Source organism: Tachyglossus aculeatus, chromosome 17 (genome assembly GCF_015852505.1).
Source record: "Tachyglossus aculeatus isolate mTacAcu1 chromosome 17, mTacAcu1.pri, whole genome shotgun sequence".
NCBI lineage: Eukaryota > Metazoa > Chordata > Mammalia > Monotremata > Tachyglossidae > Tachyglossus > Tachyglossus aculeatus.
Genome location: NC_052082.1, coordinates 7,381,330 through 7,403,849, shown reverse-complemented (window position 1 = coordinate 7,403,849; position 22,520 = coordinate 7,381,330). Strand labels below are relative to the sequence as shown.

Genomic DNA, 22,520 nt, shown 5'->3' with positions numbered 1-22,520 from the left:
GCTCAGTGGAAAGAACCAGGGCTTGGGAGTCAGAGGTCATGGGTTCAAATCCCTACTCCATCACATGTCAGCTGTGTGATCTTGGGCAAACCACTTAACTTCTCTGTGCCTCAGTTACCTCATTACCTCATCTGTAAAATGGGGATGAAGACTGTGAGCCCCCCGTGGGACAACCTGATCACCTTGTATCCCCCCCAGCACTTAGAACAGTGCTTTGCACATAGTAAGCATTTAACAAATATCATTATTATTATTATTATTATTATTACTGTCTTCTTCAGAAGTGTCTTTTACAGTCAAGCAATGGGATTTACTGAGGGCTAACTATGTGAAGAGCACTGTCCTAAATGCTTGGGAGAGTACAAAAATATTGTGAGCAGGGACCAGATTTACCAGATTTACCAACTCTGTTACTTTTGTATTGTCCAGCGTGCTTAGTACAGTGCTCTGCACACAGTAAGAGCTCTATAAATACGATTGATTGATTAACAAAATTAGCAGACATGTTCAGTAGAGGGGGGAGACGGTGTCTTTTACACTTTTGAGCCTTTTTTCACAGACGTTAACTGGAACAGTTAACTGGGTTCTAATTCAGCTGACTTGGTTTGTGACCTTAGGCAAGTCACTTCACTTTTTGGTGCCTCAGTTTCCTCATATATAGAATGGGGATTAAATTCTATTCCCTCCTACCTAGGCTGTGAGCCTCATGTAGGGCAGGGACTGTGTCCAACCTGATAACCTTGAATCAACCCCTCTAGATTGTACATATTTATTACTCCATTTATTTTACTTGTACATATTTATTCTATTCATTTTATTTTGTTAATATGTTTTGTTTTGTTGTCTGTCTCCCCCTTCTAGACTGTGAGCCCGCTGTTGGGTAGGGACCATCTATATGTTGCCAACTTGGACTTCCCAAGTGCTTAGTACAGTGTTCTGCACATAGTAAGTGCTCAATAAATACGATTGAATGAATGAATGAATGAAACTTGTGGTTAGGGAATGTTACTGTTATATTGTTGTACTCTCAAAAGTGCAAAATGCCAGGGGATTCTGAATAGGGAAACTCCTCGGGGGCAGAGAACGTGTCTCCCAATTATTTTATATCATGCTCTCCTGAGTGCTTAGTACAGTGCTCTGCACACAGTAAGTGCTCACTAAATACAACTGCTGTACTCTTCCCAAGTGCTTAGTACAGTGCAAAATGCCAGGGGATTCTAAATAGGGAAACTCCTTGGGGGCGGAGAACGTGTCTCCCAATTATTTTATATCGTGCTCTCCCGAGTGCTTAGTACAGTGTTCTGCACACAGTAAGTGCTCAATAAATACCATTGATTGATTGATTGATATAACAGGGCAATGACTGGTTTGAGCTTCAGTGTTATCTGGAATACCAAGTTTGGTTTCCTCAGAAAATCAGTCCTGTGGAAGAACAACAGAGCTTGGTGGTTTGTCTTCTAGACTGAGCCCCTTCTAGACTGTGAGCCCACTGTTGGGTAGGGACCGTCTCTATATGTTGCCAACTTGGTCCAAGCGCTTAGTACAGTGCTCTGCACATGGTAAACGCTCAATAAATATGGTTGAATGAATGAATGAATGAATGCCTTTCCCATGAGTGTGTAGGTAGGCTCAGAGAGGGTAGGGAATATGTCTTGTGTGTATGTACTTTTCCAAGTGCTTAGTACAGGGCACTGCATCTAGTGGACATTCAATAAATAGTTATAATTATTATTATGATGGATGTGTTCTTACTGTGTGCCAAGTACTATACAAAGCACTGGGGTAGAGACAAGGTAATCCGGTCAGACTCAGTCCCTGTCCCACATGCGGTTCAAAGTCTGTGAGGAAGGGAGAATGGGCATTTCATCCCCATTTTGTAGGTGAGAAAACTGACCCACAGAGAAGGTAAGTGACTAGTCCAAGATCATACAACAGGCAAGTGATGGGGCTCAGGTTAGAACCCAGGTCCCCTGATGTCTAGACCCGAGTTCTTTCCAGTAGGCCACCCTGCTTCTCCCTATTTCTTCCAAGTAGCTGGAATCTTTGTTGACACTTGGAATGAACATCTACTATATTAATTGGATTCAAGAGATTCAGCTATACCTACTAACATATCAGGAGTTCCTCATCAATCAGGAGAAGCAGTGTAGCTCAGTGGAAAGGGCCCGGGCTTTGGAGTCAGAGGTCATGGGTTCAAATCCCTGCTCCATCAATTGTCAGCTGGGTGACTTTGGGCAAGTCACCTCACTTCTCTGGGCCTCAGTTCCCTTATCTGTCAAATGGGGATGAAGACTGTGAACCCCCTGTGGGACAACCTGATCACCTTGTAACCTCCCCAGCGCTTAGAACAGTGTTTTGCACATAGTAAGCGCTTAGGGAGGCCTTCCCAGACTGAGCCCCTTCCTTCCTCTCCCCCTCGTCCCCCTCTCCATCCCCCACATCTTACCTCCTTCCCTTCCCCACAGCACCTGTATATATGTATATATGTTTGTACATATTTATTGCTCTATTTATTTATTTTACTTGTACCTACCTACTCTATTTATTTTATTTTGTTAGTATGTTTGGTTTTGTTCTCTGTCTCCCCCTTCTAGACTATGAGCCCACTGTTGGGTAGGGACTGTCTCTGTATGTTGCCAGCCTGTACTTCCCAAGCCCTTAGTACAGTGCTCTGCACACAGTAAGCGCTCAATAAATACGATTGATTGATTGATTGACTAACAAATGCCATTATTATTATTATTATTATTAATCAGCTTGCATCTTTCTGCGTAGAGGTCAGCGGAGAACTCCATATGTTAACCCCTCAAGGCCTACCTGCCTCTCCTTCTCCTGTGAGGTCTGTTGGGCCAGCCCACTTCAGTGGACATTCCTGTCCACTTCCCCCAGCTCCTCCACCCCCTCAACGGCTTCCGCTACCCCCACTGAGGCCCCTTGTCACACTGCATTGCTAGCTCTCCTTGATCTATTTCCCTAATCTGCCATCATTTGACTGGGCCTTTGATGATGGACAAGCAAGGCCCTCATTTAGGGAGCTCCACAGCCCTATCTGGCTAACATTTAGGCAGTAAGGCTGACCAGTAAGGATTTTGCTCCAGGACACCCAGAGTGACCTCTGACCATTTGGTATTTGCCCTACCCTCAGCCCCATAGCACCTGGGGAAGCAGCATGGCTCAGTGGAAAGAGCCTGGGCTTTGGAGTCAGAGGTCATGGGTTCAAATCCTGGCTCCGCCAATTGTCAGCTGTGTGACTTTGGGCAAGTCACTTAACTTCTCTGAGCCTCAGTTACCTCATCTGTAAAATGAGGATGAAGACTGTGAGCCCCCTGTGGGATAACGTGATTGCCTTGTAACCTCCCCAGCGCTTAGAACAGTGCTTTGCACATAGTAAGTGGTTAATAAATGCCATTATTATTATTATTATTATTATTAAATTATTATATTATTATTATTAAAATGGGAATTAAGATTGTGAGCCCCCCGTGGGACCTGATCACCTTGTAAACTTCCCAGTGCTTAGAACAGTGTTTTGCACATAATAAGCACTTAATAAATGCCATTATTGTTATTATTATTGTTGTTATTATTATTATTAAGTACACATCCATAGATTATAAATTGTAAATTATTTATTTGTATTAACGTCTGTCTCCTTTGTAGACTGTAAGTTTGTTGTGGGCAGGGAATGCCTACCAATGAGACTATGAGCATCACATGGGACAGGCACAGTGGCCAACTCGATTTGCTTGTATCCACCCCAGTGTTTAGTACAGCACCTAGCACATAGTAAGTGTTTAACAAATACCATTATTATTATTATTATGATTATTTTTAATGGTATTTGCTAAGCATTTACTACATGCCAGTCACTGTAATAAGTGCTGGGATAGATACAAGTTAGTCAATTTGGTCTCAATCCATGTTCCACATGGGGCTCTCAATATTAATTCCCATTTTACAGATGAAGTAAATGAGGCACAGAGAAGTTAAGTGACTCTCCTGGATGTCCTGCTGTCAACTCAAATTCAACAGGCTCCAAACTGAGCTCCTCCTCTTCCCCCTGAAATTCTCCCATCCCCACAGTTTTTCCATCACCATTCATTCACTCATATTTATTGAGCGCTTACTGTGTGCAGACAACTGGACTAAGCGCTTGGAAAGTACAATTCGGCAACAGAGACACTCTCTACCCAACAACAGGCTCACTGTTGACAAAACTTCCATCCCTCCCCTTTCACAAATCTGCAACTTTGGCATTATCCTTGACTTATTTCTCTCCTTAAATGAGTATATTCAGTCAGTCACTAAATTGTGTCCATTCTAGCTCCACAACATCTCCAGAATTTGCTCTTTCCTCTCCATCCAAACTGTAACCAGATTGGCTTGTCATAGCCAATTTGAACTACTGTATCAGCCTCCTCGCTGACACCAGCAGACTCTCTTCTCTCAGGTCCAGACTTCACTCTGCTGCCTGGATCATTTTTCTAAGACATTGTTCCATGCATGGCTCCCTCCAATGTATCAAATGATGTCCTTCCCTCTCTGCATCGAACAGAAATTATTCACCCTCAGAATCGAGATAGTTAATCAGCTCTTTCCCCCTTATGTATACTTGCTTCTTTCTAAGACATTGTTCCATGCATGGCTCTCTCCAATGTATCAAATGATGTCCTTCCCTCTCTGCTTCGAACAGAAATTATTCACCCTCAGAATCGAGACAGTTAATCAGCTCTTTCCCCCTTACGTATACTTGCCTCTCTCCCATTACATCCCAGTCTGTCCACTTTAACAGCAATTTCTTCAATGTCCCTAACTCTCACCTCGCCCAGCCTCGACTCCTTGTTATCTCCCACCTTCCTTAGTCCCTCCCCACCCCCCCCCCCCACCAACTTGATATCTGACAGACCACAACTCTCCCCATCTTCAAAGACCTTATGATATCTCCTCCAGGAAGCCTACCCTGACTAAAATCTCGTCGCCCTCCCCCAGTGTCTGGTTGTTTCCCTTACTTGTAATTTATCTTATTATTAATAATAACAATAATTATGGTATTTAAGTGCTTAACTTTTTTAATGCTTGTCTCCCCGCTCGACTGCAAGCTCCTTAAGGGTAAGGTTGGGAATCTACCAACTGTACTGTAGTCTCCCAAATGCTTACTACTGCACAGAGTAAGTGCTCAGTAAACACCACTGATTGATGGGTTGGGATGGCTAAAGAATTGGAAGGGGCACTGGAATTGAGGAATTAAATGGTCTCACTCCCTTCTGTACCATGCTCTTCCTGTTTGACCTTGGTTAGATTCACTACATGGAATTTAGGAGCAACTCTGTCCCACCCAAAACGATTAAATACAAAAATTCCCAACCCGGCAAAGGAAGAAGAAAACCAAGGGTCAGAAATTGAGTGGTTTCAGAGTTGCCGTCACTGGGCCTTTGAAAGAGTTGGCTAGCCATGTGGGCTACAGTCCAAATTTCTTGAAGTCTCAAGCAGGGGGGATGGAAGCAACTTTGTATCACTATTTGCTGCTGGGAGCTGCTTCAGCAAACCAACCCTATCTACGAGGCAGCTTTGCCCACAAAAAGTCCACTGATTGGCTTTTTTTTCAGCAGTGGGTGACAATTCCCTCTAGACTGGGCTGGAAATGTGTCTACCAACTGATATGTGGTACTTTCTCAAGCGCTTAGTACAGTGCTCTGCACAAAGTAAGTTCTCAATCAATACCCTGACTGATCCCTGTCAGCAGGGGAGATTTCCCAAGTCCACTGGTTGTCTGCAGGAGGACTGAGGAGGACCCAGGTATCTGAGTGGTACGATCTGTGGAAAGAGACACACATTGTGGGGCAGGGTTGTTGAGGGACCTGTTAGGGCAGGGACTGATGTGAGGCTAGGATTTTCCCTTGGGCAGCAGCCAATTAAGCTCAATCGTATTTACTTTCTCACTGGAGGGTGCATTTCTGTGAAAGCAGGGCTCCGATTCCTAGGTCCAGGAAAGACTTATGTCAGTTCAGTGAATGCTCGTTTTTATGACCTCAGTGCCCTGCCAGGTAAGCAAGCCCTGACTGCCCTGGAAGTGAATTGGAGGGTGTTTGCTGTCAGCTCTTATGGGCCCCTTAGGAGAGCTCTAAAGCCAGGCAAGTTTTAGTCATCGAGTCTCCTTGCGATGACTAATTTCCCTCAAGTGTGCCTTGAAACTGAGCCATCTCCATCAAATGATTGCATTTATCAAGCCCTTACTCTGTGCAGAGCGCTGCTCCATGAGCCTGGAAGAACCAATCCTTGCCCTCAATGAGCTTACAGTCCAGCAGGGAAGACAAACACTAAAATAAATTGTAGTAGATGGAAGCAAATGGCTTTTTAAAGTTATGGACACAAGTGCTAGTGTTTTGAGGTGAGTGGTTAACAAGAAAGAATGAGGAAAAATGATTATCTCCTTTAGAGGAGGGAAGACTCCAGTGCATGGGTGATGTGGAACTGTGGAAGTGCCCATAGGAGGGTAATGAGGTGGAGAAATGAGAGAGTGGTCTGGGAAGGCCTTCTGGAGGAGATGTGAATTTAGCAGATCCTTGAAGATGGGGAGAGCAGTGATGATAATAATAATCATCAATCGTATTTATTGAGCGCTTACTATGTGCAGAGCACTGTACTAAGTGCTTGCACTTAATGATGATTATGGAATTTAATTGCTTACTATATTCCAGGCACTGTTCTAAGACATGGGGTAGATCAAAGGTTATCAAGTTGGACACAGTCTCTGTCTCACATGGGGCTCATAGACTTAATTCTCATTTTACAGATGAGGAAACTGAGACCCAGAGAAGTTAAGTGAATTGCCCAGGATCGCCCAGCAGACGAGTAGCCGAGTTGGGCTTAAAACCCACACCCTCTGGCTCCCAAGCCCGTGCTCTTTCCACTAAGCCACGCTGCTGATGGGTGTGAAGGGGGTGGGAGTTCCAAGTAGAAGGGAGATCATGAGCAGAGGGTCGACGGGTGAGAAAGATTCTCATCCTTCTGGTCCAGGTTCATGAGGAGATAGATTTTCCAGCAGAACTGGGGTAGGTTTTGTGCGCAGTGGGGTAGGCAGATAATAATAATAATGATGGCATTTATTAAGCACTTACTATGTGCAAAATACTGTCCTAAGCTCTTGTACTTCCCAAGCACTTAGTACAGTGCTCTGCACACAGTAAGCACTCAATAAATACGATTGAATGAATGAATGGGGAGGTTACAAGGTGATCAGGTTGTCCCACGGGGGCTCACAGTCTTAATCCCCATTTTACAGATGAGGGAACTGAGGCACAGAGAAGTTAAAAGTGACTTGCCCAGAGTCCCACAGCTGACAATTGACAGAGCTGGGATTTGAACCCATGACCTCTGACTCCAAAGCCCGGGCTCTTTCCACTGAGCCACACTGCTTCTCTGGAGCTAACCTGTCTGGGAGATCGTGGGGGTGGACTGAGATCCACCTGACAGAGAGGATCCAGGGAGCCATGGATAACTGTTCTATTAATAATCAATTAATCAATCAATCAATCAGGCAGAACTGGGCTCTCCAGCACTGACTCTCTTTCCTGCTGCTCTCTGTGGAAAATGGTGGGCTCACACAAACAATCAGTAGTGTGTATTGAGCACTTACTGTCTAAAGAGAACTGTACTAAGCACCTGGGAAAGTATAATACAATAGAGTGAAACGACATGATCCCTGCCCTCAAAAGGTTTACAACCTAGTGGAGGAGACAGACACAAAAATGTGTGATTCATTTGCCTAGTTCTCCCACAAGACTATAAACTCCTTGAGAAAAGTGATCATTTCTTCTGTTTTCCATCTCAAAGTTTGAGTACACTTCTCTGTGTCCAGTAGGCAATGAGGAAATGCTACTGACTTGATCTTTTTGGACTTTAATTTCCTCTTGTAACAGTAATGATAATGATGATATTTAGGAATTTAAGGCTTATTACATGCCAAGCATTGTACCAAGCTCTGGGATAGGTAAAAGATAATTAGATTGGACACAGTCCTCTCCCACACAATAATAATAATAATAATAATGATGGCATTTGTTAAGCGCTTACTATGTGCAAAGCACTGTTCTAAGCACTGCGGAGGTTGCAACGTTATCAGGTTGTCCCACGGGGGGCTCACAGTCAATCCCCATTTCCCAGATGAGGTAACGGAGGCACAGAGAAGTTAAGTGACTTGCCCAAAGTCGCACAGCTGGCAATTGGCAGAGCTGGGATTTGAACCCATGACCACTGACTCCAAAGCCCGTGCTTTGGACTCCCACGCTAGGGGGAAATGATTTCTACTTAATTCTCTCAAGAAACAAAACAAAACACTTTTTAAGGTGCCATAAGTTAAAAGAAGACTATTATAATTATAGTAGTACAATTGGTCATATGGCAATCATCTTATCATGTGAAATTGCCTTTTCAAAGAAAAAAAATTAGATCAATTTAGGCCTTTGGCTGAGAACACATCTGTGTCTTCCTCTCAGTTGCATACTGGTTGCAGGATGCTCTGCTAGTTTTCTGCCCCAAGATTTTTGTGGGTGAGATGTTAACAATAATAACAATGGTTGTGGTGTTTGTGAAGCGTTTACTGTGTGCCAAGCACTGGGCTAAATGCTGGGATAGATTCAAGATAATCAGATGACACAAAATTCCTGTCTCATAGATTTCACAATCTAAGGGAGAGGGAGAACGGTTATGAAATCCTCATTTTACAGATGAGAAAACTGAAGCCCAGAGAGTCAAATGACTTGCCCAAGGTCAACCAGCACACAAGAAGCAGCGTGGCTCAATGGAAAGAGCCCAGGCTTGGGAGTCAGAGGTCATGGGTTCAAATCCCAGCTCCGCCAATTGTCCGCTGTGTGACTTTGGCACGTCACTTCACTTCTCTGTGCCTCAGTTCCCTCATCTGTGAAATGGGGATTAAGACTGTGAGCCCCACATGGGACAACCTGATCACCTTGTATCCTCCCCAGTGTTTAGAACAGTTCTTTGCACATAGTAAGCACTTAACAAATGCCATTATTATTATTATTATTATTATTATTAAGAAGCAGCATGGCTCAATGGGAAGAGCCCGGGCTTGGGAGTCAGAGGTCATGGGTTCAAATCCCGGCTCCACCAATTGTACATTGTGTGACTTTGGCAAGTCACTTCACTTCTCTGTGCCTCAGTTCCCTCATCTGTGAAATGGGGATTAAGACCGTGAGCCCCACGTGGGACGGCCTGATCACCTTGTATCCTCCCCAGTGTTTAGAACAGTCCTTTGCACATGGTAAGCGCTTAACAAATGCCATTATTATTATTGTTATTATTATTTTTAAGAGGCAGAGTGGGGATTAGAACCCAGGTCTCCTGATTCCCCCCAGGACATACTGATCTTCAATATTATAAACCCCTTCATAGAGAGGCAAAAAAATTTCCAGTCATCCCTTCGTCCTGAGACCGTGTGACCCAGTGAAAGATAGAGGAGTCCCACTGCCTTCTAAGACATGCAGTTGGGGTCCTGGAACAAGGTTGCAGGCATCTTGGCTTAGAGCATCATTGTAGAAGCAGCGTGGCTTATTCATTCAATCGCATTTATTGAGCACTTCCTGTGTGCAGATCACTGTACTAAGCGCTTGGGAAGTACAAGTTGGCAACGTATAGAGACGGTCCCTACCCAACAGCAGGCTCACAGTCTAGAAGACTTAGTGGAAAGGCGTCAGAGATCGTGAGTTCTAATTCCGGCTCCGCCACTTATCAGCTGTGTGACTTCTCTTCACTTCTCTGTGCCTCAGTTACCTCATCTGTATAATGGGTATTGAGACATTCAGCCCCACGTGGGATGACCTGATTACCCTGTATCTACCCCAGCCCTTAGAATAGTGCTTGTGGCTCAGTGGGAAAGAGCCCGGGCTTTGGAGCCAGAGGTCATGGGTTCGAATGTCCACATGTCTGCTGTGTGACCTTGGGCAAGTCACTTCACTTCTCCGAGACTCAGTGACCTCATCTGTAAAATGGGGATTACGACTGTGAGCCCACGTGGGACAACTTGATCACCTTGTATTTCCCCCTCCAGCACTTAGAACAGTGCTCTGCACATAGTAAGCACTTAACAAATGCCATCATTATTATTATTATATAGTAAGTGCTTAACAAATACCAACATTATTATTATTATTATTATTCTCCCTTTCACTGGGAAAAACATTTAAAACAAGAAGAGTGCTCTCTGGGCAGCCGTGGTTGTTATTGTTTCAGCAGTTTAGGGGGTGAAAGACAAGTCCAGTGCTGAGCAGCAGGGCAGAGCTAATGGTGTCGGGTCACCACCCTCGTGGTCCATCTCTGCTATTTACTGAGCGTTCAGCACACAGCGCTGTGCTAGTTCACTTCCACCGATGATTTCAAACATAGGGAAGCAGTGGCCTAGTGTAAGGAGCGCACAGGCCTGGGAATCAGAGGATGTGGTTTCTATACCCAGCTCTGTCACATGTCTGTTGTGTGACCTTGGACAGGTAACTCAAACTCTCTGGGCCTTGCTTACTTCATCTGTAAAATGGGGACTAAGACTGTGAGACTCTTGCAGTACAGGGACTGTGTCTGATCTTGTATGTTCCTCAGTGCTTAGAATAGTGCTTGGCACATAGCACTTAACAAATAACATTATCAATATTATTAATATTGAGTCGAAAGCCCATTGGAGAACAGGGCAGGGATTCCCCAGAACCCAGGGTACATGGAACAGAACAAGTGGATGAATTAATCCTGGAGAAGTCCATTTCTAGACTGCTGGGGTTTTTTTAATAACATTTATTAAGTGCTTACTATGTGCAAAACACTGTTCTAAGCTCTGGGGAGGTTACAAAGTGATCAGGTTGTCCCATGGGGGGCTCACAGTCTTCACCCCCATTTTACATCTGAGGGAACTGAGGCCCAGAGAAGTTGTGTTTTGCCCAAAGTCACAAAGCTGATAAATGGGGAGCCAGAATTTGAACACGTGACCTCTGACTCCAAAGCCCGGGCGGGCTCTTTCCACTGAGCCGCACTGCTTCTCTCAAACAGCAACTCAGCTAACAAGGGAATGCAGGACGTGAGCCTGGAAAGAAGAGTTTCACATTGGCAAGTTTGACATGAGAAGCAGTGCAGCCTAGTAGAAAGAGCACGGGCCTGGATTCTAACCCTGGTTCCAACACTTACATGAGAAGCAGCGTGGCTCAGTGGAAAAGAGCATGGATTTTGGAGTCAGAGGTGATGGGTTCAAATCCCGGCTCCACCAACTGTCAGCTGTGTGACTTTGGGCAAGTCACTTAACTTCTCTGTGCCTCAGTTACCTCATCTGTAAAATGGGGATTAAGACTGTGAGCCCCCCATGGGACAACCCGATCACCTTGTAACCTCCCCAGTGCTTAGAACAGTGCTTTGCACATAGTAAGCTCTTTATAAATGCCATTATTATTGTTATTATTACGTGTTGCGGGATGTTAGAAAAGTCACTTAAGCTTCTCTGTGTATCAGTTTCCTCATCTGTTAAATCATCATCATCATTATCAATCGTATTTATTGAGCGCTTACTATGTGCAGAGCACTGTACTAAGCGCTTGGGAAGTACAAATTGGCAACATATAGAGACAGTCCCTACCCAACAGTGGGCTCACAGTCTAGAAGGGGGAGACAGAGAACAAAACCAAGCATACTAACAAAATAAAATAAATAGAATAGATATGTACAAATAAAATAAATAAATAAATAGAGTAAAAAATATGTACAAACATATATACATATATACAGGTGCTGTGGGGAAGGGAAGGAGGTAAGATGGGGGGGGATGGAGAGGGGGATGAGGGGGAGAGGAAGGAAGGGGCTCAGTCTGGGAAGGCCTCCTGGAGGAGGTGAGCTCTCAGCAGGGCCTTGAAGGGAGGAAGAGAGCTAGCTTGGCGGATGGGCAGAGGGATTGGGGGCATTCCAGGCCCGGGGGATGACGTGGGCCGGGGGTCGATGGCGGGACACGCGAGAGCAAGATGCGGTGAGGAGATTAGCGGCGGAGGAGCGGAGGGTGCGGGCTGGGCTGGAGAAGGAGAGAAGGGAGGTGAGGTAGGAGGGGGCGAGGTGATGGAGAGCCTTGAAGCCCAGGGTGAGGAGTTTCTGCCTGATGCGCAGATTGATTGGTAGCCACTGGAGATTTTTGAGGAGTGGAGTGATATGCCCAGAGAGTTTCTGGACAAAGATAATCCGGGCAGCAGCATGAAGTATGGATTGAAGTTAAATGGGGATTCAATACTTGTTCTCCCTCTTCCTTAGATAATGAGTCTCGGTGCGGGGGGGACAGAGAGGGTGCCCAACCTGATAATCTCTACTTAATACTTTGTACAGTGCTCGGCACACAGGAAGCTTAATGAATGCAATGACTGTTGTGGTAGCACACCAAAAATCACATATACCTTTCAGTAGGAGAGTCAGGCACTTCTCCCTCCTCCTCCTTCCTCATCCTTGTTTTGTTATCTGTCTCCCCCTGGTAGACTGTGAGCCTGCTGTTGGGTAGGAACCGTCTCTATAGGTTGCCAACTTGTACTTCCCAAGCGCTTAGTACAGTCCTCTGCACAATAAATACGATTGAATGAATGAATGAATCCGCCCTCTTCTTCCTTGTTCCATCCTCCTCATTCTTCTCCTCCTCCTCTTTCGTCTTTTCCTCCTCCACCCTCTATTCCTTCTCCTCCTCCCTCTCTTCCTTTTCTTCCTCCTTCCAGTCCTCCTCCTCCCCATCTTTTTTCTCCCCTCCCTCCCCCTTGACTTCCCTGCTCAGTTTGGCTTTACAGGTTCCTGATTCAGAGCCCTGGGCCAGGCCCACGCTGCTCTTGACAATGACAACAATGTGTCTGCAGGGGAGGGGCAGGTCAGGATGCAGTCCAGGTCAGACTGACGCTACACCTTTTCCAATTCCGCCTTTCGTGGTGGTGGGGCCGGTCCCAGAGTCTTTTGAGACAGACGCTGCTGGGGAAGAATCCACCCACAAGTGGGATCGTCTTATCCTGAGCCGAAGCAGACAGCACCCAGGCTGGTTCAGTGGCTACCAGGCAGCAGGGAGGAAGCAGAGTGGCCTAGTGGGAAGAGCACAAGCTTGGGAGTCAGAGGACGTGGCTTTTAGTCCTGGCCCCTCCACCTGTCTGCTGTGTGACCTCGGGCAAGTCATCTCACTTCTCTGAGCCTCAGTTCCCTCATCTTTAAAATGGGGATTAAGACTGTGAGCCATATGTAGTCTTCTAGACTGTGAGCCCGCTGTTGGGTAGGGACCGTCTCTATATGTTGCCAACTTGTACTTCCCAAGCGCTTAGTACAGTGCTCTGCACACAGTAAGTGCTCAATAAATACGATTGAATGAATGTAGGTCAGGGACTATGTCCAACCTGAGAATGCTTGGCACATAGTAAGTGTTTAACAAATACCACAATTATTAATATTATTATTATCAATAAGAGAGGAGGAAGGGTAGCCTAGCTTCCTTTACCCTCAACTCCTCTTTCTTTTCCATCTCTTTCTCTCCCTCGCCCTCCTCATCCTCACCTCTCCCACTCTATCTCTCTTCACTTCTCTTTCTGTTTCTTCCTCTTTCCCTGCCCACTTCTATCTTTCTCTTTCAACTTCTCTGCCCTCTGGCCCCCCCCTCCATTCCTGTCCCCTGGAGACCCCCCCCCCCCATCTCCCCCAGAGAGGACCAGACATTTCCTGACCTTACCTGCCGCTGGACTTGGAAACGGTAGGTCGGTCTGTCGGCCTCGAAAGAACGGGGTGTGGCTCGTCTGGGCTAAGGTTGATTTTCACATCCCTCTGTGGGGAAGCAGCTGAGGATTAATCTAAGTACAGAGCATTATCGTTTGATTTAGAATGAAATCACCTAAGCCGTTCCCGAGTAATTTCACTCAAGGAAGTCAAATCCCGGAGAAGGAGGCTGGGATCTCTCAGGGCCCTGGTCAGAGCCAGAGGGCTGGAGTTCTCGGGAAAGCTCTCATCAACCTCCTCTAGCCTTCTTCTCAGGAATAAGCAATCTTCCCAGGAGCCATGAGCTATTCATAGACCCCAGGCCATTTGCTGAATGAATAAGGGACACCACACAAATGCTTGCTGCAAGCCCCGTGGCTCTCCAGAAACAGCTATCTGCAATAATTAAATGCCTAAATAAACTAGAATCTAGGAGAGAAGTCTACTGGGGCAGCCACAATATTGATGATAGTCTTTCTTTTTTTTGTTGTTAAGTGGGCTCACAGGCTTAATTTCCATTTTACAGATGAGGGAACTGAGGCACAGAGAAGTGAAATGTCTTTTTCAAGGTGATACAGCAGATATGTGGCAGAGCTGAGATTAGGCTCCTAGGACTCCCAGGGACATGTTTCTAACCCCTAGACCATACTACTTTTCTACCTTTTTATACATCTTTCCCTATCTTCTTTTACATCTTTGTTCATTAAGGAGTTTTGAGAGAAAATGAACAGCCTATTTTCCCACAAGAAGCAAGGAAAGTACCTACCAATTCTGTTATATTGTACTCTCCTAAGCATCCCATAGTGTTCTGCACACAGTAAGTGCTCAATAAATACGACTGATTGACTCATGGATCTGACGGCTGCTACTCTTTCAAGAGGTCTCTCAGAGGACTGGGTGGGGATATTCAAAGCAAATATATGTGAAGGTGCCAGAGAATAAAGGAAATAAAACCACTTCTGACTCAAAATGGAAAGATTGGACTCAAATAATGTACAGCCATTTTGAAACAAGTCATTCCATTCAAGGGGTTAGAGAGGAGGAGAAAGTCTCTGAACAACTCAGATCTAAAGATGATTGAAATAAAAATAACAATTAATTCAATCATATTTATTGAGCCCTTACTATGTGTAAAGCACAATTTCTATTTGTATATTATAATTATTAAATTTTTCCTTAGTGCCAAGTGTTGTGCTGAGCACCAGAAAGGATATAAGATAATGTTTGTTACCTAGTGCTTAACAAATATTATTATTGTTACTATTAATAATAAGCTTGAGATGACATAGCTAAGCACAATTCTGGGGAAGCTGAGGATGTGGACTTCATGGAAATCATCTCTTCCTTTTCACAGGAAACACTATAGAGTAGCCCCAGAGATATTTAAGTATCTAACAGGTAAGTGGAGGTCATCTCTCTAATACTAAACATCTGTGATGGTAGGTGGGTAAAGACAAATACACATGGAGAGATGCAAAGATAGAAAATAAAAATGCCCAGAGTTGGTAGGAAAAATGTACTCACCCTCAGACAAGCTCTTTTGTATGTGTGTGTTTGCAAGGAGAAACAGAGAAGTAGAGGGGGAGTGAGAGAGAGAAAGGGAGAGAGAAGGAGAGTCCTCTACATGGAAAACAGATTGGCATTTTAAGTATTTGCTTTCAATAAAGTGTGTTTCTAAGCTGCTGCTGAGGAAGAGCTTTGGAAGGTGGCAATATGGAAATTCAGTGCTGACTTCCATATGGGATTAAGGAGTACCCAGCTCTCTATCAGAGGTTTTGGCCAGTGGAACCTAGATGTGTCCAAGGGGCCAGGACCCCTAGTCCCTTCATGCCCACATCTAACTGTTGTATTTTTCTCTGTCTCCACAGACCTGTTAACTATCCACGAAGGCAGCCATTCTGGGACCCCTTGAGACTTTCCCTCTTCACTTTGGGGATCGTGATTGTGATAGGTATTGCCATTGGCATAGTGACACATTTTGTGGTCGAGGGTGAGTACTGAAGACGATATATCTGTTGCCAATATTTGGCTGAAAATAAATCCCCATGCCTTAATTTCTGGAAATTTCTCTTCAGTCAATCCACAGAATTTATTGAGCATCTATTGTTCAGAAACCTGAAATGCTCAGGTGAGAAGGAGAGAACTAGTAGACGTCATCCCGGCCCTTAAGGAGCTTACAATGAACTACTTAGTATGATGCTTTGTAAATAGATACCATTCATTGATATCAGGAGAGAAAGAAATTGAAATGACTTAGATGTAAGAAAACTAACAAAATAAAGCTATGGGAAGCTATGGACCCCAAAGCTCTTATGTCCATGTCCATTTTTTTTGTGGTATTTAAGTGTTTACTATGTGCCAGGCTCTGAAATAAGCACTGGGGTAGATACAAGGCAATCAGGTTGGACACAGACTGTGTCCCCCATGAGGTTCACAGTCTTACTACCCATTTTACAGATGAGAGAACTGAGGCACAGAGAGGTAAAGTGGCTTTCACAAGGTCTCCCAGCCTACATGTCAGGGGGATTATTATAATTAGATTAGATTAGATTAGATTAGATTAGAACCCAGGTTCTTCTGACTCTTGGGCCTGTGTTCTATCCACTAGACCATGCTGGTTGATAGATCCAAATCTTCCCCACCAGGAGCTTACTGACTTGTGAGCAAATGATCTCGGGAGTACACTGTTCAAAAAACCTGTTCTTTAAACTAAAACATAAATAGTACCAAACTTGTATTCATTATTTCATCACTAACCTAAAAGGAGTAATGAAAATTTGGTATTTTAAATTTTTTCCAAATGGTACTTGTTAAGAGCTTACTATGTGCCAGACAAATAATCAGGTTGGAAACAGGCCCTGTTCCACATGGGGCTCAAAATTTTAATCCATATTTTACAGAAAAGGTAACTGGGGTACAGAGAAGTGAAGTGACTTTCCCAAGTTCACCGAGGAGACAATTGATGGAGCTGGGATTGGAACGCAGATGTATTATGGGAATCACTTGTCTTATGCCGTCGAGTTGTCTCTGACCCACAGCAATGCCATGGACACATCTCTCCCAGAACGCCCCCCACCTCTATCTGCGATCGTTCAGATAGAGTTTTCTTGGTAAAAATCCAGAAGTGGTTTACCATTCCCTCCTTCCACACAGTAAACTTGAGTCTCCATCCTCAACTCTCTCCCATGTCGCTGCTGCCCAGCATGGGTTATTTTTAACTTGTAGCAGATGGTCTTCCTCTCGCTAGCCACTGCCCCTGCTAGAAATGGAATGGGTAGGCTTCTGCCTGACTCTCCCTTCCATAGTCGAGCCTGATAAGAGTACTGGAAACTCACCAGGTGTGACCTTGTGAAGGGATGGGAGTCACTACCAACTCTGTTATATTGTACTCGCTAAAGCAGATAGTACAGTGCTCTGCACCCAGTAAGCATTCAATACATACAATTGATTGATTGATTCCATGCAGGTAGATTCCCCCCTGATGTGAGCACTTATTCTTCACTTTGGCTTAGTACAGTGCTCTGCACACAGTAAGCATTCAATAAATACAATTGATTGACTGATTCCATGCAGGTAGATTCCCCCCTGATGTGAGCACTTATTCTTCACTTTGGCTTAGTACAGTGCTCTGCGCACAGTAAACATTCAATAAATACAACTGATTGATTGATTCCATGCAGGTAGATTCCCCCCTGCTGTGAGCACTTATTCTTCACTTTGGCTTAGTACAGTGCTCTGCACACGGTAAGCGTTCAATAAATACAATTGATTGATTGATTCCATGCAGGTAGATTCCCCTCGATGTGAGCACTTATTCTTCACTTTGGCTCCCTTCCAGATGATCGCTCTTACTATTACCTCGCCACCTTCAAAGTCACAAATATCAAATACACTGACAGATATGAAAGAAAAACCTCAAGGGAGTTTGTGGAACGAAGCCACCAAATCGAAAGAATGGTAAGTTGAATTGCAGCTGGGGGATTTGGTTTGTCTTCTTTTCAAAGCATTTGTTGAGCCCTTACTATGTGCCCCACACTGTTCTAGGCACTGGAGTAGATACAAGGTATTAAATTTGGACACAGTCCATGTCCCACATGGGGTTCACAGTCTTAATTCCCATTTTACAGATGAGGGAACTGAGGTCCAGGGAAGCGAAGTGTCTTGCCCAAGGTCACACAGCAGACAAGTGGCAGAGCCGGGATTAGAATCCAAGTCCTTTCGACGCCCGGGCTCTATCCACTAGGTCACGCTGCTTTTCAGGTATGGATCCCCTTATGAGCAGTGGGAGAGACGAAGCAAGGACATTCCCATTCCTGAGACTGCAGAGCGGCACTCTGCTCCTGCTCCTCCATAAAATGTGATGGTGACGGGGACCTAATCATGGGGACCAGAAACTCAGAAGGGGAGCCAAAAAGGGAGAAGGAGGCCGCAGCTCAAACCCGTGGCCACCTGGTCGACTCCAAACTCGGCCTCGGTGGTGCCTCGAGTCCATCCTGGTTGCCACCCCCAGGGGAATTGCACCAAGCCTTGGGTGATGCTCCTCTATGGGTTCCCGGGACTTGGCCCTACAGTGTGTTGTGAGGGAGGAGTACCTACGTTCATTCATTCATTCAATCATATTTATTGAGCGCTTACTGTGTGCAGAGCACTGGACTAAGCACTTGGGAAGTACAAGTTGGCAACATATAGAGACGGTCCCTACCCAACAGTGGGTTCACAGTCTAGAAGGGGGAGACAGAGAACAAAACAAAACATATTAACAAAATAAAATAAATAGAATAAATATGCACAAATAAAATACATAAATAAATAGAGTAATAAATTCATACAATGATGAACAAAGAGAGCAAATCCGAGGGCAAGCGTGCCACAGAAGGGAGTGGGAGAAGAGCATATGGGGCTTAGTCAGGGAAGCTCTCTTGGAGGAAATGTGCTTTTGATAAGGTTTTGAATGTGGGTAAGCATGTCTGTCAGATATGAAGAGGAAGGGCATTCCAGGCCAGAGACAGCATGTGGGTGAGAGATTGGTGGCAAGATAGATTCATTCATTCAGTCGTATTTATTGAGCACTTACTGTGTTCAGAGCACTGTACTAAGCTTGAGTAGTTTGGTATTTGAGCAATGAAGTTTACAGACTGGGTTATAATATGAAATGAGGTAGGTAAGTTAAGAGGGGGCAAAGGATTGAGTGCTTTAAAAACCTTATGGCAAGGAGTTTCTGTTTGGTGAGGAAGTGGATGGGCAACCTTTGGAGGTACCTGAGGAGTGGGGAAACACGGACTGAATGTTTTTGTAGAAAAATGATCCGTGGGGCAGAGAGAAGTGTGACTGGAGTGGAGACAGCCGAGTCAGGGAGGTCAGCAAGTAGGCTGATGTAGCAGGCTTCTTGGAGGCGATGTGCTTTTAATAAGGTCTTGATGTGAGTAAGTGTGTCTATCAGATATGAAGAGGGAGAGCATTTCAGGCCAGAGACAGGATGTGGGTGAGAGGTCATTCGTTCATTCATTCAATCGTATTTATTGAGCCCTTACTGTGTGCAGAGCACCGTACTAAGCACTTGGGAAGTACAAGTCAGCAACATATAGAGACAGTCCCTACCCAACAATGGGCTCACAGTCTAGAAGGGGGAGACAGACAACAAAACAAAACGTGTGGACAGGTGTCAAGTCATCAGAACAAATAGAAGTAAAGCTAGATGCACATCATTAATAAAATAAATAGAATAGTAAATATGTACAAGTAAAATAGATAGAGTAATAAATCTGTACAAACATATATACAGGTGCTGTGGGGAGGGGAAGGAGGTAGGGAGGAGGGGATGGGGAGGAGGAGAGGAAAAAAAGAGGGCTCAGTCTGGGAAGATCGATGACAAGAGAGATGAGATTAGGTAGGTGAGAAGGTTGGCATTTAGAGGAGCAAAGTGTGCAGGCTGGGTTGTAATATGAAATCAAGTAGGGAAGATAAGAGGTGGGGAGGTGATTGAGTGCTTTAAAAACCCTGTGATAAGGAGTTTCTGCTTAATGTGGAGGTGGATGGGTCACCCCTGGATGTTCTTGAGGAGTGGGGAAACGTGGACTGAATGTTTTTATAGAAAAAAATGATCCGCGCAGCACAGTGAAGTATTGACTGGAGTGGGGAGAGACAGGAGGCTAATACAGTAATCAAGGCGGGATAGGATAAGCGCTTGGATTAATATAGTAGCAGTTTGGATGGAGAGGATAGGGCAGATTTTAGCGATGTTGTGAAAGCTAAACTGACAGGCTCTGGTAATAATAATAATAATGATGATGATAATAATGGTATTTGTTAAGCAATTACTATATGCAAAGCACTGTTCTAAGCACTGGGGTGATCAAGTTGTCCCACGTGGGGCTCACAGTCTTAATCCTCATTTTACAGATGAGGTAACTGAGGCTCAGAGAAGTTAAGTGACTTGCTCAAGGTCACACAGCAGACATGTGGGGGAGTTGGGATTCGAACCCATGACCTCTGACTCCAAAGCCCGTGCTCTTTCCACTAAGCCACACTGCTTCTCTGGTGACAGATTGAATAACGGGGGCGGGAGTGGGAATTTCTCCCAAGCTCCTAATGGGAAAATATGGCATGTAATTCTTCTCTGGAGGATTAGTACCTGACTAATGAAGTGATGACAGAAGCGGAACGTGCTTCCCAGAAAACCAAAGCAGCTCTTGAGAGTCATCCTGTGTCTTTCTGCCTTGAGTGGGCATCTTCTTCCTAAGGAAAGTGTCCGTTTCAGTGAGTGTAGGTTATTTAGAAGTCCTGAAAGAGAAATAGGGAAGCAGGATGAAAAATTAGTCAGGGAAGGCTACTGGCGATGTGATTTTAGCCGGGCTTTGAAAACGGGGAGGGAGTGGTCATCTGGATGTGAAGGGGGGAGAAAGTTCCAGGCTAGAGAAGGGTGTGAGAAGGATGACAAGGGGGAGAGAGACAGAGAAGCAGCACATCCTAGTAGATAATTAATAATGGCATTTATTAAGCACTCACTATGTGCAAAGCACTGTTCTAAGCACTGAGGAGGTTACAAGGTGATCAGGTTGTCCCACAGGGGGCTCACAGTCTTAAACCCCATTTGATAGATGAGGTAACTGAGGCAAAGAGAAGTTAAGTGACTTGCCCAAAGTAACACAGCTGACAATTGGCGGAGCCGAGATTTGAACCCATGACTTCGGACTCCAAAGCCCGTGCTCTTTTCCACTGAGCCACACTGCTTCTTGATAGATAGAGCACGGGCATGGGAGTCAGAAGGACCTGGGTTCTAATCCTGACTCCATCACTTGTCTGCTGGGTGATCTTGGGCAAGTAACTTCACTTCTCTGGGCCTCAGTTACCTCATCTGTACATCCAAATTCAGGAATGGGTCTAAAGAAACAGTGTCTTGGACTGGTTTCTTATGGCTTGGACTGTCCATAAGATTTTGGTTGAATACTGGGATGATAATAATAATAATAATAATAATAATAATGGCATTTGTTAAGCGCTTACTATGTGCAGAGCACTGTTCTAAGCGCTGGGGGTGGATACAAGGTGATCAAGTTGTCCCACATGGGGCTCACAGTCTTAATCCCCATTTTACAGATGAGGTAACTGAGGCTCAGAGAAGTTAAGTGACTTGCCCAAGGTCACACAGCAGACATGTGGCGGAGCTGGGATTCGAACCCATGACCTCTGACTCCAAAGCCCGTGCTCTTCTCCACTGAGCCACGCTGCTCAGTGGCTCAGGGATGGGACACCACCCCTTCCAATCAATGATTCCCCCAGTCAAACAACAGTATTTATTGAGTGCTTACTACATGCACAGCCCTTTACTAAGCACTTGGGAAAGAACAATACAACAGAGAGAAGCAGCGCGGCTCAATGGAAAGAGCATGGGCTTGGGAGTCAGAGATCATGGGTTCAAATCCCAGCTCTCCCAACTGTCATCTGTGCCATTTTGGGCAAGCCCCTTCACTTCTCTGTGCCTCAGTTACCTCATCTGTAAAATGGGGATGAAGACTGTGAGCCCCACGTGGGACAATCTGATCACCTTGTATCCTCCCCAGCGCTTAGAACAGTGCTTTGCACATGGTGAGCGTTTAACAAATGCCATTATTATTATTATTATTATTATTTGTGATCCCTGACCACAAGGAGCTTATAGTCTACAGGGGAAGACAGACATTAAAAATGTCCCTTTTTAGACTGAGAGCCCACTGTTGGGTAGGGACTGTCTCTATATGTTGCCAATTTGTACTTCCCAAGCGCTTAGTACAGTGCTCTGCACATAGTAAGCGCTCAATAAATACGATTGATGATGATGATGATTAAAAATGATAAAGTCTCTGGACCTCTTAGGGACACTAAATGTGGAGACAGAGACAGGACCTCTTAGGGACACTAAATGTGGAGACAGAGACAAGAGACAGGATCAGATGATGTGGAAAGTCCCCAGAACTATAAATCCCGGAATGCTGTGGGACCTAAAGTGAGTATACTCTGAACATATCCAGGCGTGTAAAGTGAGCAATTGAGAGGCCAATGCTGAATGGGCTGACTCATATTAGTCAAGATAGTCCAATTCTGGGATTTTGGACTATTTTCCTAAAATTGCCTACGACATTTATAAAATTATGGATCCTTCCGCTAAGCAGGGAAGGATCAGCCTACTTTTTAACAGTCTATCAATCAATGGTATTTATTGAGTACTTATTGTGTGCAGAGTATTGTATTAAGTGTCTGGGAGAGTACAACGCAACAGAGTTGGTAGAAAGGTTCTC

At 44.9% G+C, this 22,520-nt stretch overlaps 1 protein-coding gene across 1 annotated transcript in view; it reads left to right on the top strand.

The window, feature by feature from the left end:
• Positions 1-22,520, top strand: part of LOC119938990 (transmembrane protease serine 11F-like) — a 46,426-nt gene that overhangs the window by 4,173 nt on the left and 19,733 nt on the right. The window contains exons 3-7 of the mRNA XM_038758775.1: positions 5,982-6,131; positions 8,496-8,549; positions 13,697-13,817; positions 15,615-15,736; positions 17,585-17,703. Of these exons, the coding sequence (XP_038614703.1) occupies positions 5,982-6,131; positions 8,496-8,549; positions 13,697-13,817; positions 15,615-15,736; positions 17,585-17,703 (566 nt within the window). The remainder of the gene's footprint in view (positions 1-5,981; positions 6,132-8,495; positions 8,550-13,696; positions 13,818-15,614; positions 15,737-17,584; positions 17,704-22,520) is intronic.